The 19,192-nt window shown below is 42.5% G+C and overlaps 1 protein-coding gene across 3 annotated transcripts in view; it reads left to right on the top strand.

Moving 5' to 3' along the window:
• LOC121603753 (tachykinin-like peptides receptor 86C) overlaps window positions 1–19,192 on the top strand; it is a 52,982-nt gene that overhangs the window by 1,088 nt on the left and 32,702 nt on the right. For all 3 annotated transcript variants that reach the window (XM_041932956.1, XM_041932953.1, XM_041932954.1), the window contains exons 2-4: window positions 9,301–10,263; window positions 14,613–14,758; window positions 18,876–19,089. In XM_041932956.1, coding sequence (XP_041788890.1) covers window positions 10,070–10,263; window positions 14,613–14,758; window positions 18,876–19,089 — 554 coding nt within the window. In that variant the 5' untranslated portion in view covers window positions 9,301–10,069. The remainder of the gene's footprint in view (window positions 1–9,300; window positions 10,264–14,612; window positions 14,759–18,875; window positions 19,090–19,192) is intronic.

Below are 19,192 nucleotides of genomic sequence, written 5' to 3'. Positions count from 1 at the left end.
CTTTCAGCAATTATTTATTGTTCGTCATTTATCAGCGAAAAGTTTGGTGATGAATGTTATTTTAAGAGCAATGAAAAGCACGGGAAGGTTTACTGTTGATGTTATGTTATGACAAAAAAGGCAACATACAGGCGCAAGGTGAAAATAACATGATGATAAAACCAATCTCATTGGAAAATAAAGTAAGCCAGCATTGATTGGTTGGATTGGCATGTTGGATTGATTCGAAAGGGAATTTATTGCAAAAGGAAATCGAAATTCCTATTACAATTTACAATGTAGTACAATTCAAAGTAGCTTTTCTACCATTTATCCTACCCTTTTTGGTAGCGTTTCGTCAACAATGCTGAAATTCGTTTGTTTGATGCTGTATATAGCATTTGTTTATTCGCAATAAACAGACAGTAGACTACAAAATGTACGGAAATCGCAACTTTAAATAACAAAAAGCTAGCTTGTTTGTTATTGCTCTTTGTCAAGTAGGCCGATCAGTTCCTAAGCCACCGACATGGGCAACGTGACTGGCTGAATTTTTGGACTGCAGAGGAGAAGAACATTTTGCGACAAGTGCCTGTTGCAGTACTACCTCCTACCCCCGAGCCAGTGTCAGGGTGGGCTGTGGAAAAGTGAATAAAAGGACAGTTAGAGCAATGGAGAACTTGAAACCATTTCCAAAGCACGGGCGGATTTTTGCCCGTATTGGAATGTTAAGCCATGTGCTGCCAGCCAAACGTGTTACGAGCGCCACAGCCAAGGAGCAGCCCCAGCACTCGTGGTAGCTTTGGCGTGTTTATTGTCTCGAGCATGTGTGTCTTTGCATCGGGTACTGCGGCGGGGAGATGTATGTTCGTAAAAGTTTAATTAATTTTGTCGAGATTTTTTATTTCGGGACTTTGTTCGTTTGTGAACAGGCCGTAAATAAAAGAGTGTTCCGAAGTGGTCACATTTCATGTGCGAAACTGCTTCTAGCTTGATGTTAAAGCTTTCGATCAACATTGCCTTCAGCAAAAACAGTTTGTGCTAGATGAAACAGTTTTCATCCTCATTGCTATACGGTCCACACAAGTTGAGCTCTCATAAATTCCACTGTTTTGATTCGTTAAAATCAATGCATCGTAAAATCCATACGAGTACTGATTTTTCAATATTTTACAAAACATCGATCTGTTTTCCTTTTTGCAGAAGCTTATAAAGCACAGCAGTGTGTGCACGGTTGAATGCCTGATGTAATTTTATGACAAAGTTGATAACGATACATGAAAAAAAAAAACAAATTTTGCATACGCTACCATGAAACCCTATGCCTTACTGCGCACAAGAAACACGAGAAAAACAGCTGTCGATCGTCGCAAGTCGATCGCTTTGCTGTTTTTGTACGACAAGCACGTTTATGCAAAATCGTTATATTCCAATGCTGTTTTTTTGTACATAGAAAACACAAGGTTCAATCGCAACCTCCATTTCTCGGTATAGGTTAGCCGTTAAAGGTTGTGCAATCTGCCAGAAGGTTGGTGTACAATCTCATGCGAACAAATTATCATACGAAAATACGCTGCAATCTATGATTTGCATGAATTTCTGACAAGAAACGGACCGGAGGGAGAGAAGCTTTACACTAACCGAAACACATCGGGCAAAAGGTAAAGCTTCCATTTTAAATAACCGGCTTCTTTTATAGCTTCCGCCACGGCCCATCTTGTGCGCTGCGGTCAAATACGAACTGCGGGCGAGGGCTGAGTTATGCCAACTTTCTCGGTAGTATTTTGCATTTTTATTTTCCCACCACCACGGGACCGGCAAATGGCCCGTGAAGATGAGCCCGTTTCCAGGCGATTTCGGGAACATTTACAGCCGCTGTGCTGCGTGCTTAAATTAAACTTTAATGAGCCAACAGTCGAACTCATTAAGCGATACCTCATCCAGCGACGAAAGCTCCAGCGCTCTTGATACCAATTTTCCAGCGCTGCTAGCTAACTGGCCCTGGTGCGAGTGGTTCAATTTCCTTACCGTCAAAAATTATTACGTCCGAAAAGGTGCCCAGGAGGGTGGCTGTGGTTGTTGTATGTATTGTTCTTTTCTTTCAAAGTTAAATAGCTTCAATCGAGCTGCAAACGGTTTTACGTAGCCGTCAGCAAGAAGTTTAAACCTTTCAATACGTAAATCAACACCTGTGCGCCGGATGGGGAGGTACTCTTTGCATAAAAAAAGAAGAAAACAAAAAAAACAATCAAGCCACTTTATACGCGTGATGCTCATCAGCCACTCCACACGTAAAGCAAAATAAAGTGAAACAACCGCACGAAGAGAGGGCACGATGAAAATGTTGAAAAAAGCGTGTGCTATCGATGGATGCGCCCAGTACTTTATGAAACTATGAATAAATTTGCCTACATTTCACACACCGGCCAGGTGCTTCGCATCACAAAGGCTTATTCAGGCTTTTATTTTTTTAATGTTTTTTGCTCGTACTCCAATGGCTGTGAAAATACACACATACCAGATAGATGATACTCACCATATGTGCATCACATGGTTTGATAATTAATGTTACGCCCTACCTCAAGCAAACCGCCAGGCCCTCCCCATGCATTCCTCAGCATGGTAATGTGAATTTGAAACCATCGTTTTTTTCAACTGAGGATAACGGTTTCTTTCCACCTGCGTTCGCATACGCCCATTCATTACAATTTACACCGACAGTAGAGGGCCGACACGCGCCACTCATCACGCCGGTTTAAATGGCATCAACATGAAATATGATTCCCGGCAATGGACCCGTTTCGGTGGAGATTTACCATTTCAGGATTCGCCGCTCACTACTCCATGCCCCGGCTAGCTTCTTTATGCGCTACTGGAGACGGTACTGCACCATTCCATTCCGGTGATGGGATTGCTTGGGTCACATAGCTGTGGTTCCCCACCCTGTCGGGCCATCGATGAAATGTACAGGTACCGGCAAAACGGCCAGGGATTTGAAAAGGGGAAGGGAAAATTCTCATCGGATTAGTACCGGCTTCCGTGTGGAATGGCGGACAGCTTCAGGCGTCTGGAGTTTCCGGTATTTGAAGGTGAAAAAGCGAGAGAGAGAGAGAGAGCGTTTGGCCGTATGTGATGCTGGGATTTACCTTTATTTGTCTTCTTCCCAAAGCAGTTTATTTCTTTGCCTCGAGTATTCCGGACTGTTTAAAATAGTTCGTCTGGCACGGACCTACATTCATGCGAAACATAGAAACGCTATGAAAAGGGAAATAAAACGCAAAGGTAAAAAGCGAACGGCAGCTGGAAACGATCCTGGAATGGTGCAATTGCTCTCTTTTTTTGACCATCGTTACATTAGTTTTGCATTTCTCGTTGCGTTATGCGATATTGCTGCCGCCCGGTGCCCGGGATCATCTCACTCGGGGAAGAACTCCAATTTTATCCACATTTGTGATACACCCCATATGGTTGGTGGCTTCTTTTACGATGACCATTACTCTATTTGTACGGATGAGGAGGGAAGCCATCGAGAAGCGAAAAACGAATCTGTGGTATGATTATTTGCAATGCTGTCCCTGCCGGATTCGTCTTCCCTCTCCACCGGGCTCTGTTGGCAGCTGGCTATCAATGATGCTAAGGCTGATGCATCCCGTTCCTGGATCGGTTATAATATACGCCCCACAAAACGGAACGACCCTCTGAGAACAGTGCGGCAAAGGGGGAAGCCTTCCATTTGAATCTGGCTTTTATGGGCAGTGAGCGAAGGTTACATTTTCTCGGAACAGTGCGTGTCTGTCTGCCGGTGCCGTAAAAAGGGAGACGAGGCTTTTGGTGGGCCTGGCTCTGGGCCACGGTTCCTTGTGCCCGAGAGGTGGCATTGGTTGTGGTTGTCGAATACGGAAAGATCATACGAGTAGCCACTGATTGATGTTTGAGGTTCGGCTTCGGTGATTTTTGATCATCGTTTGGGCCGATTTTTTGATAGCACGGTGTTCTGTTTTGGTTTTTCTTTTTATGATTCGATCGTGAATTTATGATAGCGTTCGTATCCGTGTCCCGGGTCGTGAGCATGAGCTTAACAGCGAGTGAAAATCGAGATGTTGTGTGTGAGCAGCGTGTAATGGATGGTGTAGATTCAGCAGGGGCAGTGATTTTGACAGTGTTTTTTTGGGTTGATGTTATCAATTTTGACGAGAAAGCAAAACAGAATATTTGATCTGATAGGCGAACTACTGCATCGCAATGTTATGAAATTGGATAAAACGTTTGTTTTTTCAATGATTGCCTTCCTTTTATGTGCAAGCCAACCAAATGCCTACATTCTTTGGTTACTGAAGCGAGCAGAGATGTTAATACAACTGATGTAAATTTTTCTAACTGCATATTATGCTAGCACCTTTGACCCTTCATAAACAGCAAGTTAAACAACCCGATTGAGACAAGGAATGTACTCGCGGAAGCTTTAACGACTTTCTATTTTCATCTCCATTTCACGCTTCAAATGTATTTTGCTTTCGTTCGTGCACAAAGCATAAAGATGTGTGATAAGAGCTTTAAAATTTAATGAGAAACGGGGTGACAAAGGCAAAGCTAAACTTATGTCATCAAACGCGGTTGACGTAAAGCTTAACGCAGTGCAAATGCTTCTTTACAAAATAAACACACCAAGGCAAGTAACGACTTCCCCTTTACGATGAAGGAAAATAATACAAAAAAAACGTACTGACTGTACATCATTTGCAGAAAAGCTTGCCGTTTTTTTGTATCATTTCTCATCGAGGATGCATCAGATTGAAACAACCTGCCCGTTCATGTCGTTAACCACAGCTTGATGAGTGTATTAAGAATTCCGTCACACGCACACACACATTAACGCCAAGGGGCAGGTTTCGCAATCAAGGATGAACGTGAAGAGGAGGAACAGAAAAAAACTAAAAAAAAGAAAACACAAATACGACCCTTTGCAAAATAAAGTTTCTTCACGAACCGGTTCGCTCTTATCGGATCGCGACAGCAAGACGGTCACAACCCATCAAAAACCATCCATGGGTCGTACAGCAGGTGAAGGGTAAAAAGGAGCACCATCGCGAGGGCATTTCGCGAATATGTGCTGTAAAGGGGAATTTGTACATTTTATTTCCCTTAACACAACTTAACTTTGACCATTTTTGGTTGTGCGGGTGAACATAACGAAGTAAGTGCTTAATTAATTTGATTATTTGGAAGATATCGCAGAACATAACAAGGCAAAAAGGCTTGGTGACTTAATATTTGGTGACATTATAGAAAATTTTAAATCATTTTGGCATAGAAGAATGATTTTTTTTTATTTTAATGAATGCGTGTAGTTTGAATCGATTATTTTCTCATGGTTGACTAATTGAATAATTTAAAAAAGTTGAATCAATCAAAATAATTTCTTCACAAAAAAAAGAACAAAAAAGGCTTTGAGACATTGCGTGTAGAGGAGCTTTTATAAAATGTACATTAAAATGAATGTCTGTCTATATTGTATGCAAAAATAATATTCTCGTATCACGCCACCGGATTTACCCTTCAAGTGACGTACTGTTGCTGGCTAGTCTCTCGATTCCCCAAACCAAACGGAACGGAAATGAAGCGCAAAAGTTGCACATTTATTGTCGTCGACTCTCCCGGGGTTGGCGTAATGCGTCTGCCTGTGTCTATCTATAGCTGAGTATACAGCAAATCCGTTTCCGTTATGCTTATATCTTATCTGCATGTGCACCAAAATTTTGTTATTTGATAAAGTATGATTTTCAGTTTTATCGCCGTTATTCAACCACTTTTCAGTAAAGCAGTGAATAGCGAGCAAACCGGCACTATTATTGCATGATTTTTTCCGTTTCGCGGAAAATTGATGGAAGCTAAAAATGAATGATTACATGTGTTGCAATTGTTACTGTACATGTTGCAATCCCTTCCCGAGCCAATCGGATCAGTCGAAATTCTCCAAATAACACTACACTCGCTGTCCGAGCAGGTAATATGCGCTAGTGCGTGGAGCGCGAAACGTTTTTTCGACGAAAACCATCAATCTTGTTTCACAGAAAATCAGTGTGAAAGCTGATCCAAACGATAGGAAGCAGGTTTGCTGAGCTACGGCAGAAAGTGATTATTTTCCTCAACGAAACCGATGACAAATTTTATTGGGAAAAGCTTTTTCATTACTATTGAAGTGCTATCAATTGCTGAAAAGTGAGTTATCTGAAAATGACTTTACTGAATTGCCAGTAAACGATTCGTCACTTTTCAATCTAGCTTTAATGGCTGTTCAATATACTTTGTCTTACTGAATGGAAGTTTTTCGCATTTAACTTCAATGGTTACTAAGTATACTTTATTTTGCTGAAAGAACTATTGAAGTGCTGGTTGAAAACTCGATTAAGATTACCTCAAATACAATCATATATATTAGATGTGTTGATGAAATGATTCCGGATAAGTAAGTAAGTTGATGAAATGTTTTCAAAAAGAGAAAAATTACATTATTATTTTAAATCATAATGTTGCACGTGAAGGCGCAACAGTTTTAACGATTGAAGATTCTTCTTCTCCGTGAAGATTCACTCAGAAGATCATAAAAAAATTATCAATAATCTATTATCGTTGCGTGTGAGCCACCAATTACGAAAGATTTTGCTTCCACAGTCAATTAGTACTATTCAAATGAATAGTTATCGTCCAATAAGCCAGAGTCTGACTTACTTTAACGGTGTTTAAATACAAATTCCATGCGATCGAATGACCAACAGGAACCCAACACAATCTCCGTCCAATAAATCCATACCACTTTTGCGTTTAGTAGCACTTCAGCTACGATTACCATTTCCTCACGACTTACTGTTGGTGGTGACTGTGGCCTTTATGTGAATCAAAGTTTTCCACTATCACAAACTGGCACACGCAACGCCGTGCCACGCAACACACACCAGGAATAAACCACTTATCAACAAACTAAATCAAACTCGTAGTCTTTATGTCCACTATCATCGATTGGTTTATTTTACGATTTTCCGTCCACCGATTTCCCAGTGCGGTTGCTCGTCAAATAAAACCTATCTATCTCATGCGTGCGGGTGTGCTTGTGTATGTGTGCGATACATTCTCGCTCCATTAGCATACAGTACACAATTCGATGTACGTCAACGCGTTCCACCCCTGGCCGCTGAACCGACCTACCAACACTGGTGCGAATAGGCAATAAATCGAATGGATGACTCTTGCGGCCGTAAACAACGCACGGTGGGCAAGGTAACGCGGTTCAGTGCTATTCGGCTAAACGGCCCAAAAGGGAAAACGCAAACGCCAACGATCGCAGTTCCAGCTCGCAGGTTACTTAAAGGGGGAGGCGTGTATCCTTGCGAGACCTACCATCCATAGTGCGGAAAGCAATTACATACACACACATACTATGAAAACGTGGACGCCTGATTCGAACGGGAACTGGGAGATTCGGTGTGTGTGTGTGTGTGTGTGTGTGTGTGTGTGTGTGTGTTATCGCACGATTCGATCCAAACGTGCTGCTGCAAATGGCCACGCCATAACAAACTAAACAAAAAACCCGATGTGTTTGTGTGCGCAAATGTTCGAAGCGAGTCGAAGCAGTAAAACATCACTTAATTTGTTTGTTTGGCAAACGGTAATGCAGCGTTTAGCGGGAAATAATAATGGGCGATTTACGCCGAATGCGTGGAATGTGTGTATGCACGTTGATAAAGATAAACGACCGTTGGAGGGCGGCAAACGGGGCTGTCGAGCTTGCCGTGCGGAGGGAAACTTTTTAAGCTTTTATGAACCCTATTTCAGGGCCAAATCTATGTAACCTTTTTCCGGCTTGTGGTTAAACTTGCTGTTTGTGTGTGTGTGTGTGTGTGTGTGTGTGTGTGTGTGTGTGTGTGTGTGTGTGTGTGTGTGTGTATGCGGGAACGCACCAAGCAAATACATTAACCACACGGGGAACTATTAAAAAGCGCACGGTTTTTCTGTTTCTCGATCGTATTTGTGTTTCACAGCAAAAGAAACTCTGCTCGCCCAGGAGTGCCCTTTTTCTGTTCTGTAGCTTTTGTGCTACGATTCATACGCAAATAACACACCGTGACACATGATGATAAAATTCATTGCTCCAAATTGAAGGTGCGTTGCAGAATTGAAACTGAACCACTCGCGCAAAATACACTCTTCACAGCTGTACCGCAGGAGGCAACAAGAGTGGTTTACGTTGTGTAATCTGGTGCGCACAATTTCACGTCCTGCTTGCCTAATTGGATTACTTCTTGGAAGATGGCAAGGCTGGGAAGCAAATTGGTATGGTACGGATTTTTATTTCTCAACGCAAGGTGCGCAGCCGAAGATGCAGCGTGGTAGCATGGTCGCTAGTACACGAGCACCTTTCACTACACTTGCGAAGAATCTACCGTTCCAGCGCTGTGCACATGTCAGTGTGATGTTAAAAGGCTGTGTTTCATCCCCTCTGCCCTCTTTCCCGTCCCTGCCTAGCTAATGGCCAATTAAAGCATTGATTCTTTTAGGCGATGCGATTCGGGGAATGGAAATTCATTTTGGCTAGCATTTTCTTCACTGCCCGCCTTTTTGGGGGTGGGGTGTGCGACGTGCTTAATTAGCGTTTTGAATTTTTACAAGTACGATAATTACTTTCGACGCGGGAGTGTGGAGTGCAATGTAATATTTGCGCAAACGAGCTTAACTCAACTTTCAAAGTATTTATATGCTTCCCCCTTTGGAAATATAGAGCGCACCGCCAAGTCGGTCGGCAATGTGCGTTGATTTTCTTTTGCCAGGTTTTTTTTAAAGTAACATTCAAAATAAAGGGATGAAAGCGCAACCGTTCGGTGGAGAAGTTTGATAAACAGTTTTCTTTTATTTGTAATGCACTTCACATTGTTCACGGCAAAAAGATGTAGGGTAGAAGTGTTCAGGAAGAAAGACATCGAACTTCGCTCGATGTCAGTCGACCTAGAAAAGTTAGGTGTCACAGAATGGTTGTCTGAAAGCTTGATAAATAGTATCGTCAGATACTGATCGTTTCTCTGGGTGTGCAGGTTTTGTAACCTGTTGGAAGCTGTAACTGTTCGTCATGTATATAAATTAAAATAGAAATCGAAATGTTTATACATTTTGCTGATTAATTTGTTGTTATTTATTTTCATTTGCTAGCCACAAGAGCTGTCTTGTTCACAACTTATACTGTTTTACCTCCATGAATCCATCATACTCATCTTGGACCGTGAAAGGCATTTGTAAATGATCCCAAAAATGATGTTATTTTTTTCCATTTAGTGATAATTGTACTTCTGCCGTGGGTTGTAAATGAATGTGATTCCAGTAGAAAGTTTCGTGTGTCCGGGTGTGGTCTTAAAATAAAGCAACGAAAAAAAAAAGTTGCTAAAAGTGTATTCCACAGCGGGGCGTGTGTCTCTCGTCCGTGAGCTCCAAAAATGAAATGAATGCAAAAAGTGACGGAAAGTGCGCGAGAAAAGAAGGTGAATCAAGCTTTCTTCAGTGTCGTGGTAGTGTTCAATTTCAGTTTCCGGGTGAAGCAGAGCTTTTGCTAACGCAACAGTGACCGGAATGTAGCAAAGTTTAATACTGCTTTTATCTGACCGGTAGAGTGTGTCTTTTCGTTCCCTTTTAAAAATAAAAGTAATAGCAAAATAAAAACCTCGTGTCGTCGGTAAAAAGGGAGTAAAATTACGATACAAACCGTGTTCGTACGTGCGGGCAGAAGTGATTTGTGCCATGGTGGTCTGTGCTGTCCATCCGTAAATCGCAGCAAAACTCCAGTGAGCACAGATGGTTCGTGGAGGGTTGGCGTGTCCGGTACCGGATGACGAGGGTAGATGCTGCTGCTGACTTTGTGATAAGAAGTGGTGGTGATAATGGTGATGGTGCTCGCGGTGGTGTAGGTAGAGGTGGTGCTAGAGGCAGTGGTGGTGTTGTACTTCCCGCCAACAAACCAGGGGAAATAGGTGTGAAACCCAGGCGCCCGTAACCGCCCGTTCCGTCGCCAGTGGCCGTGCGCAGCGAGCAAGCCAAGTGTGCAGCCAAAATGAGCGAGTCGGTCGAGCTGGAGCTGTTGATAAATTGTACCCAGGCGACCATTCTGCGGTTTCCCTGGTCGACGGACTTCAATACGACCGTGATCGGCGAGCTGAATCGGACGGAAGTGCTCGACGTGTTGGGCGAAATGATTACGAGAAGCCGTGGGTACGTGCCCAAGTCAACCGACCTGCTAACGCTTAGGTAAGGACACCCTCCGAACCGGCAAACCCCGCGGGTCCACGAGGGTAAAGGAGAAAGTGGAAGGTCCCCTCTGGTCGTTCTGGTTGATGAATAATTTATCGGACATTTTCTAAACAATGGAAGGGCGCAATGATGGGCCACGGCGTGCGTAGGAGCTATTTTTTTGTGTAGCCTGGCGGGGGAAAATTATGCAAACTGGTGATGCGCTCGGGAATTGGAAAGTTTCTGGGATGTGTGTTGTGGAGTACGGGATGCTCCGCGCAGTTGGAGGAAGTTGCACGTAGAGTTCGTTGAAGCATGGGATTGTTCAAACTGGGGGCGCAGGCAGGGCAAACAAATTGATTTTCGAAAGCGGAAATTGTCTAAACCACCTACACGCAACGTGTCAGTGTGTACACGGCCCAAACTCAACAACGGGGTACGCAACCTTCGATGAAAGGAAGGAAGGAAGGAGAATGACTGTATTTCTCCAGAACTGGTTACGCGCATAGTGAGGGGGTTCGGTATGCTTTAGCTGCCTCACTAACATAAACAGCTGGCGTTAACGCATTGAATAATGATGTTCAATTATGATAGCTGAAGCGTTCCTGGCGTGTTATTACACAATTATACTCAATTTATACATAATTCATATTCGACGAAAGGTAATTAGTTTTAAGTTTTTTTTTGAAGTATGTACACGGATTATCTTTTGATTGCTTTGCAAAGCGCGTGAAGGTGTGCAATGTGATGATAGTTTACATACTATCTTCATAAACTTTGGTATTAAATTTAGCAAAATAAATATCATAGAACCGTTTAACGTTGCAGGGGTTTCCGAGTCAATTTCTAATTACTACAAACTTTTTCACTGCTTGCGAGATATGTTTCAACAGCTGTGCAAATGTTGTATTTGCATCACAATAATGTTTCAGTTCTTCCACATGATTTTCAACACGTCTCAAGCTCAAGAAATGTTTTAATATGATACAAATACACCATTGAACAGCTGTTGAAAAACATCTTCTATGAGGTGAATAATGATGTGCACATTGGTAAGTGACTTGGACAACCCTGCAAGGTAGTCTTGATTTGCGTTTCTTACTTTTATTTTATTCATAGCTGACTGCCGTAATGATCAATAGCACTTTACTCCATACAAACGAAGAGCTAAAGTTTTGTAATGAGAGAATATGTTTTGAACGTAATATGATACCCGACCGGGGATTTGATTCCTTGTTGCTTACCTCAAAACTCAAATTGTTAAACACCACACATTGGCCTGACGGCAACCCACGAACCCTTTCAGCCCTAATCGCAGATCATGATGAATGGTAACGTATAGCCCTTCATACCTGCTTTATTCATTGTTGATCACTGGCCCGAAAAGTTTCGTGCTGAAAATACTGTGCATTTGTGGAGGATGTTACATGTTGTTTGTGCAGGATAGCTGACAGCACGGGAAGTCCTGATGACAGGGTACCTCCTGAACTTTGCAGCATGCAGGATAAAAGATGCAGTGACAAAAGGGCTAAAAGAAAGTCAACAATCCCACTAGCGATACATTATGCATTCGGTGCCAACCGAATACAAAGGGCAGGTTTGCGCAACGCAAGCGGTTCGGCAACTCGGAATAGAGTACGATTGTCAACGTTTGGGATAAAAACAAGTGACTGCTGTGGAAACACTTCCCACTTTGTTTGTGAGCTACTGTAGCCACTGTCAAGGAAAGGTCGTGTAGGCGCTCTTTGGTTGAGGTAAGGGGCAAGTAAAAGTTGTTTTTGGTCTTGAATTGTGTTCAAGTTGCTTATACGGTCGTGTCGAATTTTGGATGAACTCAAGCGACTTGGTTATGGGCCAATTTCGGATGTGATATGCGATGCGGTAAATATTAACATCGCCATGCAAGCGTACAGCAACGACGGGGCAAAAAGAGCGAACGCTTTATCAAGCTCTCATAACAACCTGCCCTCAGGGGGATTTTTGTTCCTACTCGGTACAGTGAATATGCAAAATCTTTCGAGAACAAACTGATGATTTAACATTGCATTGCCAGTTGTGTATTCGTGTGCACACATATGTTTTCTAATGGATGGCGCAAAGGAATTGAGATTGAGATCACATATGCAGTCATTTGAAGCGTGTAAAATTGCTTTGACTTCATCACCTCGTTCTGCTTGAAGCTTTACCATTTAGTTACGTACGTCTACGCTTCTCGGGGAAGTTCAAATTTGCAAGTGACTGCACCGACAGCATAGCAAACCCAGCAGTCGGTGCCCCGCAAGGGAATTCGCCATTTGCAATAAGAATCGCTTAAATTAAAATGTGTAGCGAGAAGTGTGTGCCGTGAGCACAAGAGCTACCGCTTGGGATGACGAATAATTGATGAGATGTGTCGTAAATGGTAAATTTAACCAAAGAGGGAAAGAGATAGAGAGTGAGAGACGAGAGAGAAAGAGAGAGAGCTCTGAATAGAGACAAGTTGCCAACGTGTGTGACAGTTAGTATGCATAAGTACAACATCAACCGACATTAACGTACAATTGTTGGCTGTATTACGAATGGACGTTCCCTACTTCGACCACCGTTCCCCAGTGGTGTAGCAATGTGCCCCGTTTGCCGATTTCTCATATGCAACACAGGCTGCTGCACCTCGCTGTCGCACAGTCAACTTAACCATCGCTTCGGGCATGCCATGGGTAGTCTCGAACAGTTTAGCCTCCAAAGGGTTCGGTCAAAATTTGTCCAGCCATGTTCATCGGTTGACAGACACGTACGGAAACATATGCGCTACGCTACACATACAATCATCCTGCACTCCCTGGGCGATGCCATCGTCAGGCATCGTCAGTGCAGTGAACGAGAAAAGTCTTACAGCAGCTAAACCGTACAACCCGTTTCAAAATGTATGCGGTATGTAGATCAATGTTTCGAGGAAATGTTTGCACGTTTTCAGCACGTTACGAATAAGTCCTTGCTGTTGGACGCTGTTCGCTGATAGCTTTTGACGAGCGGTACGCACATTGAACGGTTTACTGCTACTTTGGAAACGTTTGGCGAACAAGGGCTTGCTTGACATTGCCGAAGGGAATATGGTTTGATTGGTTTACCGTATTTGGCATATGTATTATTGGTCAAGTTTCTTTGACGCTGTGTTGGCGATGCTTACGAAACTACACATTTTTGGGGCTGTAATGGGATCCTATTTCCAAGCTAAAAAAGGATAACACTAAAACGACCAAGCAAATTTGCTGGCCAATGCATAGTTTGCATCATTCCAATTTAAAATAGATTGCAAACATTTAGATAAACTGTGAACTATTCCCATTACGGGAAAGCAATAGACTAATTAAATATCGTGATCTACGATTCCCTACCGGATTTGCTGGAAAAGACCTTCATTTGTACTATCGATTGAACTGGTATTAAAATTCCACCGAAACAGCTATTTCAATTATTGCATTGTTTCTCCTCCCCAATCAAAAAAGCACCGTAGCTGCACCGTTTTGCCATCATGCGGAGTTGATCGCGATTAGTGCGATGAATGTTGTGAGGTTGCGTAATTTATTTTACTCATCGGTCAAAAGCCATTCCAGGGCAAGGGTTTACGGAAAGTCACGCTACATTCCGATCGCAATAGCTTTATCATGTTGCTGCTTTCGTATTTAAAGGAGTTTTGTGGTTGTGTTTTGTTGTTGTTTGGTTGTTAGTTTGGTTGTTGTTGCTGTTGTATGTACACGCCAACATGAAGATAGCGCCCGTGAAACCGAGAATGTTATAGTATTGAGTGGGGTGAGATCACAATACCGGAAGTTCGCTTCTTGGAAGTCCGCTCTGGTCCAGTGCCGTTCACGGCTGTAAGGACAAAATTCGTAGAAACACGTGGGCCCCTTGTCTGACCTCCCCCGTGTCCGAACGCCATATACTAAACGGAAATTAATTGAGCGACAGATATATCGTCGTGTTTTGCGGCTAAATCCGGACGTGATGTGAATGTGTGCTTTCGCTCGGGGCCAAGAATATGGAGTGCCATTAAATTAGTTGGGAATGTCGCCTTCTTTGCCATTGCCGAAAGAAAGACGACGATTCGTCCATTACAACCCTCCTGCAACCTTCGTCACATTTCTGACCGGTCTGCCGTTGCCGATTGTTGTATGTTCGCTTGTCATTTGGTGGTCCAGAATTTCTGGACCGTCTTCCCGGAGTTGCCATTATCGGGGCTCATCGTTCAACACCGTACTCATGATTAATTTTACCACATGGACATCTATTTCGGCAAACGTAAACTTTCGACGAATAAACAACCCCACAATGGCCACTACAGAGCGGAGAAGCGGTTCACTTTTACTTGTTTGTTTTATCGTTCGCAGAGAGTTCATCACGGAATGCCTGTTCCCGACCACCAAAAGCCCGTACGAGCTACCCTGGCAGCTGAAGACCGCATGGGGTGTCGTGTTCGGCGCGATGCTTCTCGTAGCCATCACCGGCAACTGTATCGTCCTGTGGATCGTACTCGGTAAGTGGACCGCTCGGGGCGCCGATGCTCAGACCAGCCGGCATTGATCCGATCTATTAATTTACGTTTTGTGGGCGCGAATTTGGATGGAGCGGGTAATTAGAAAGCATCAATCTGGCAAATCCGAGCCCCGCTCAAGGTTCGCGCCTGATCGCTGGTCGACTGGTGGTTTGGGAAAGTTTAGTGCCATTTGCCAACCTCGTGCCAGCTCCGGAGTTTAGCGGCGGTATCGCAATGCCTGCCAATGGTGGGTTGCCCATAATGAGGATTTTTGAAAGTGTACATCAAGCCTTCCAAGATTAAAGCCGTTCATCATTGTCATTTGAAGGCTTGTTACGGATAGTTACGTGCCATTTGTTCTTGTTGGTCGGTGATTAGTTGATTACAGGTTCCATATTGTATAACGATGTTGTTTTGAAGTCGGGAGCAGGGAAAAGTAGGAAGTATAATGGTTGAACAGTAGCGACACGAATAAGGCTATCAAAATTAACCGGCAAACATTGAAATTGGATTTCTAAACTTTTAAAGTAAAATAACTAATCTAAGCTACTATCTTTATAACTACTATTTAATCTAAGCTACTATCTATCTAACTATCGAACTATCTAAGCAAAATTATGCAGTTTGATTTTATGTAAACAAGTTTAATATTTCGTTTTCAAGATTTTCACGTTTCTAGAGTTTCATTGTCACTTTTCAAAAGTTTTATAATTTGGGTACGAGATACTGATTCGAGTATAATAGCTAAAAGTACAAAAGGTTAATAGATATAACACTACTAGCAGTGACAGTCTTCATTATAACGTTACCGATTATCCATTCAACTGTAATTCCTTCCAATGAAAGTTGGCTACTAAAGTATTTAATTTAAATTAAATTCCACCTGTCGATCAATTGGAAAATAAAGAGCTTCGAAAAAACAAACAAACACCAGCAAGCATCCTCCTATCGCCTTAGCACCGTGAACGATAATTTCATCACCTTCCTGGCAATTTGCATGCGCTATGTTACCCAGGGTCATTACTCGCTTCCGCCCAACATTTTCGCCAGGCGCCATGTAATGCTATTGTTATTTGCATCGGAAAGTGATCACTGCTGGCACGGAACAAATGGCTGCACTAGCCACACTAATTAAGGTCAGTTCTATCCCGATTCGGATTGGGACGGGAAGGGTGGGCACCGCATTTCCCTGCGGTATGGCAGCAGTGGTAATCGTTTGTTTTATCGAAGCAATCTTTACGCTGCTATCGTGGCTTTCCGATGATGGTAATTGGTTTTTTAGTTGACAACGTCAACACGAGATCGATGATTATTTGCTAAATTGAATATAATCGATACATAATTGCTCGGTGGCAATGGCAAATGCATTGTTAATGTCCTTATCAAGTCGCGTGGTAAGCGTGCCTACATGCAAATCGATCTCGATTGTTCACACGCCATTGAATCTGTAGCTGTAATAGGTGCGTGTCTGTGTGGTGAACAGGAATGTTATCTCACCCTATGGTGGCTTATGTCAAGCCGCGATGATAATGCAACGGGCAAGCAAAGTGTGATACATGACATAGAAGAGTGTCGGTGTTTGTCATTAAAGTGTAGTGCGCTACGATTTAATTGAGTGTGTGATTTTTGAACCAGATAAAACCAAATATTTTGATCTCACGCTAGAGGGTTTAACAACACCTCAAAAAGGTCAAAGGATTGTGCTGTGTACCAGCTTCGTGTCTCACTGACAGTGTGTCAACTCAAATATCCCCCAGCGGGAACACTCTAGCTAGCTTTGAGGATAAAGATATCAGAGTTAAGCCAAAGTCTACCTCACACATAATCATCGTTTGGCGAAACACATTTTTCGGAAAGCAAAAATGAAGCTTTCCCAAACATCAAAGGCTAGATATGGGGTGTATTTATCTTGGCTTTGTGCAGCGGTAGGAGGTTCGTCTAAGTTTGCAAGGAGCTCGTTATCGCTGGCGTCAGTAGGTGAGATAACCGAACAGAAAAGGTTTCCGCAACGTATGTCTGGTCGGTAAGGTAAGATAAGGTAAAAGTTTTCCATTCTCGCTAATCAATGATGCCGCTCTGCTGAGAAGATACGTATATACTCCAGGGTAACCATGCAAGCCGTGACCTGAGGCATCTGCTACATCTACTGTCTAGCCAAGCTTGCATAATCTTTGCTTTGACTTGGGATGATGCTATATTTTTTTTTTAAATGCAAACAACCATGTTGTAGAGAAAAAGTATAAAAAGCAAAACCTCAGGTTAACTTTACTGTATTATACGACAATGGTTGTCTCCAATGTGTTTATGTTCAATACTTGTCTGTACTCGTCCTTTCTGGAAAATATTTAAATTATGCGTCTCATTTTCTTGTTATTTGGTTGGTTGGATAAGCGATTTAAAAATCTTTCATGAATTAATTGGATTAATTCACACATCCAACATAATAGGATAGGGACTAGGATCGCTAGATAGGAGGTACAAGCTTCGGTCCCAAACTAACGAAGGGCAAACTGAATCATCAATCCTAATTGCTACATAATACAAGGGTTCTTTTTGGGTGTTTGTGTGTTTAGTCTGATTTGATTTTAAAGTTATCCTTGAAGCTAAAGCTTAAAGTGTCGACACTTCGGAAACCATGCTGAACCTAATATAAATTGACTCGTAATAATTGAATATCAATGAGCATTAATCTTAATTATCGGACACCAAACACGTTTAATGCCATATAACGATTAGCAATAGATTTGACACCACAAGAGGTAATTTTAATTAAACTGTGATTCTAGTCCGGTACCTATCGTTGAATACCCTTTTCAGTAATATCCTAAATTTGATATACTGCAAACAAAGGTAAACTTATCGAGAGTGAACAACGAGGGATAAATATTTTGATAAACGGGAACAAATACCCAAGAACGAAAATAAAAAAAGACGGCACAAGGTGATTTGATTGACGAGCACAGGTCTGCTAACGATGCTGAACTTTTGCAAAACCTTCAGTCGCGTCACAGCGGGAGCAAACGCAACGACACATTCACCTCGTTAGATGTTGCCCAACTTTTATTCACTTTTTGCATTTTTTTTCTTTACTTCCCTAACGCAGGTCCCTTCATTTCGTTAGGTACGTTGATGAAGGTGGTTAAAGTTGTCTGTTCAAACATTTCGGTATAATGTTCTTGTTTTTTTGGTCTAGGACACTTTTGATATCGAATTAACGCAAACGCCTAAAGCAACTGTTTAAAGTCTTTCAGTTTTGAATATGATGTGTGTTTTACCATACGATTTTTAGTTGTAATAGCACATGGTGGTTCTTGCTGCGGTTTGCCAGATTTAAAACAACATTGCATTACTTGATTTGGCTGTGTTTATGCTATATGCATAGTAAAACCACACAAAAGAAAGCAAAGTTTCCTGAAGGTTTTTTTTCCCTAGTTTGCATTACGTTCCAACTCGGGACTGCTCGTTGCGTGTACGTTCGGGTGTGAGTGTTTCTCCACTTTATGATCGTTCAACTATAGCACGAACTCGAAAGATTGCATTGCAGGCTTGGGGGTTATTTTGCTTAAAAAAAAAAACAACGATCCAAAACTGACCCTTTATAGGATACGTAGAAACAGGAAGACAAAAAATTACAAGCACTGTATAGTGGTGCAGTTAAAAACACTCACTTTGGATGCAAAAATTCGCTTGTCCATTACGGTCGACAAAAAGGTAGCCAACTGCATGTGCCCTTTAGTATAGTGCAGTACGTGCTATTTTGAGCATCATGGCCGGCTTCATATGCGTACATTTACGGTGCTGTTAAAAGTGTATCTAGATAGAAAATAAACAGACCAAACACCATTACGGCACTCAGCCATAGGTAAAAGCATTAAATTTTGAATATTTGTATTCTTTTTACGGTGTAATGGATTTCGGGAACTGTTCTGTGAACAAAGTGAGCACCATTGGCACAGTTTAGGATCGGATAGGCTATAGCAGCAGCTGAAACGCTATTTAACGTTACTTGCGTATGAAGCAACCGATTCCACCTGTACACTAAACTCCACAGCAAAATGTCAAAAATGCAACAAAAAAAAGAAACCAACTTATCTGACGCTTCCCTTTTTTTCTGCAGCCCATCGGCGGATGCGCACCGTAACGAACTACTTCCTGCTGAATCTGAGTGTGGCCGACCTGCTGATGTCCTCGCTCAACTGTTCCTTCAACTTCATCTTCATGCTCAACTCGGACTGGCCGTTCGGGTCGGTGTACTGCACGATAAACAACTTCATGGCCAACATGTCCGTCGCATCGTCCGTGTTTACGCTGGTGGCAATCTCGTTCGATCGGTAAGTTGCTCCTGTGGGAGACATTGGGTTGGCTCGCTTCCTTCATCTGGGACAGCTATTGTCGTACACGTTTAAACAAAGCGTCCATACGGGCGTGTAAACT

Source organism: Anopheles merus, chromosome 2R, assembly GCF_017562075.2.
Source record: "Anopheles merus strain MAF chromosome 2R, AmerM5.1, whole genome shotgun sequence".
Lineage (NCBI taxonomy): Eukaryota > Metazoa > Arthropoda > Insecta > Diptera > Culicidae > Anopheles > Anopheles merus.
The sequence above is the reverse complement of the archived record's forward strand: the minus strand, read 5'-3'. Positions and strand labels throughout refer to the sequence as shown.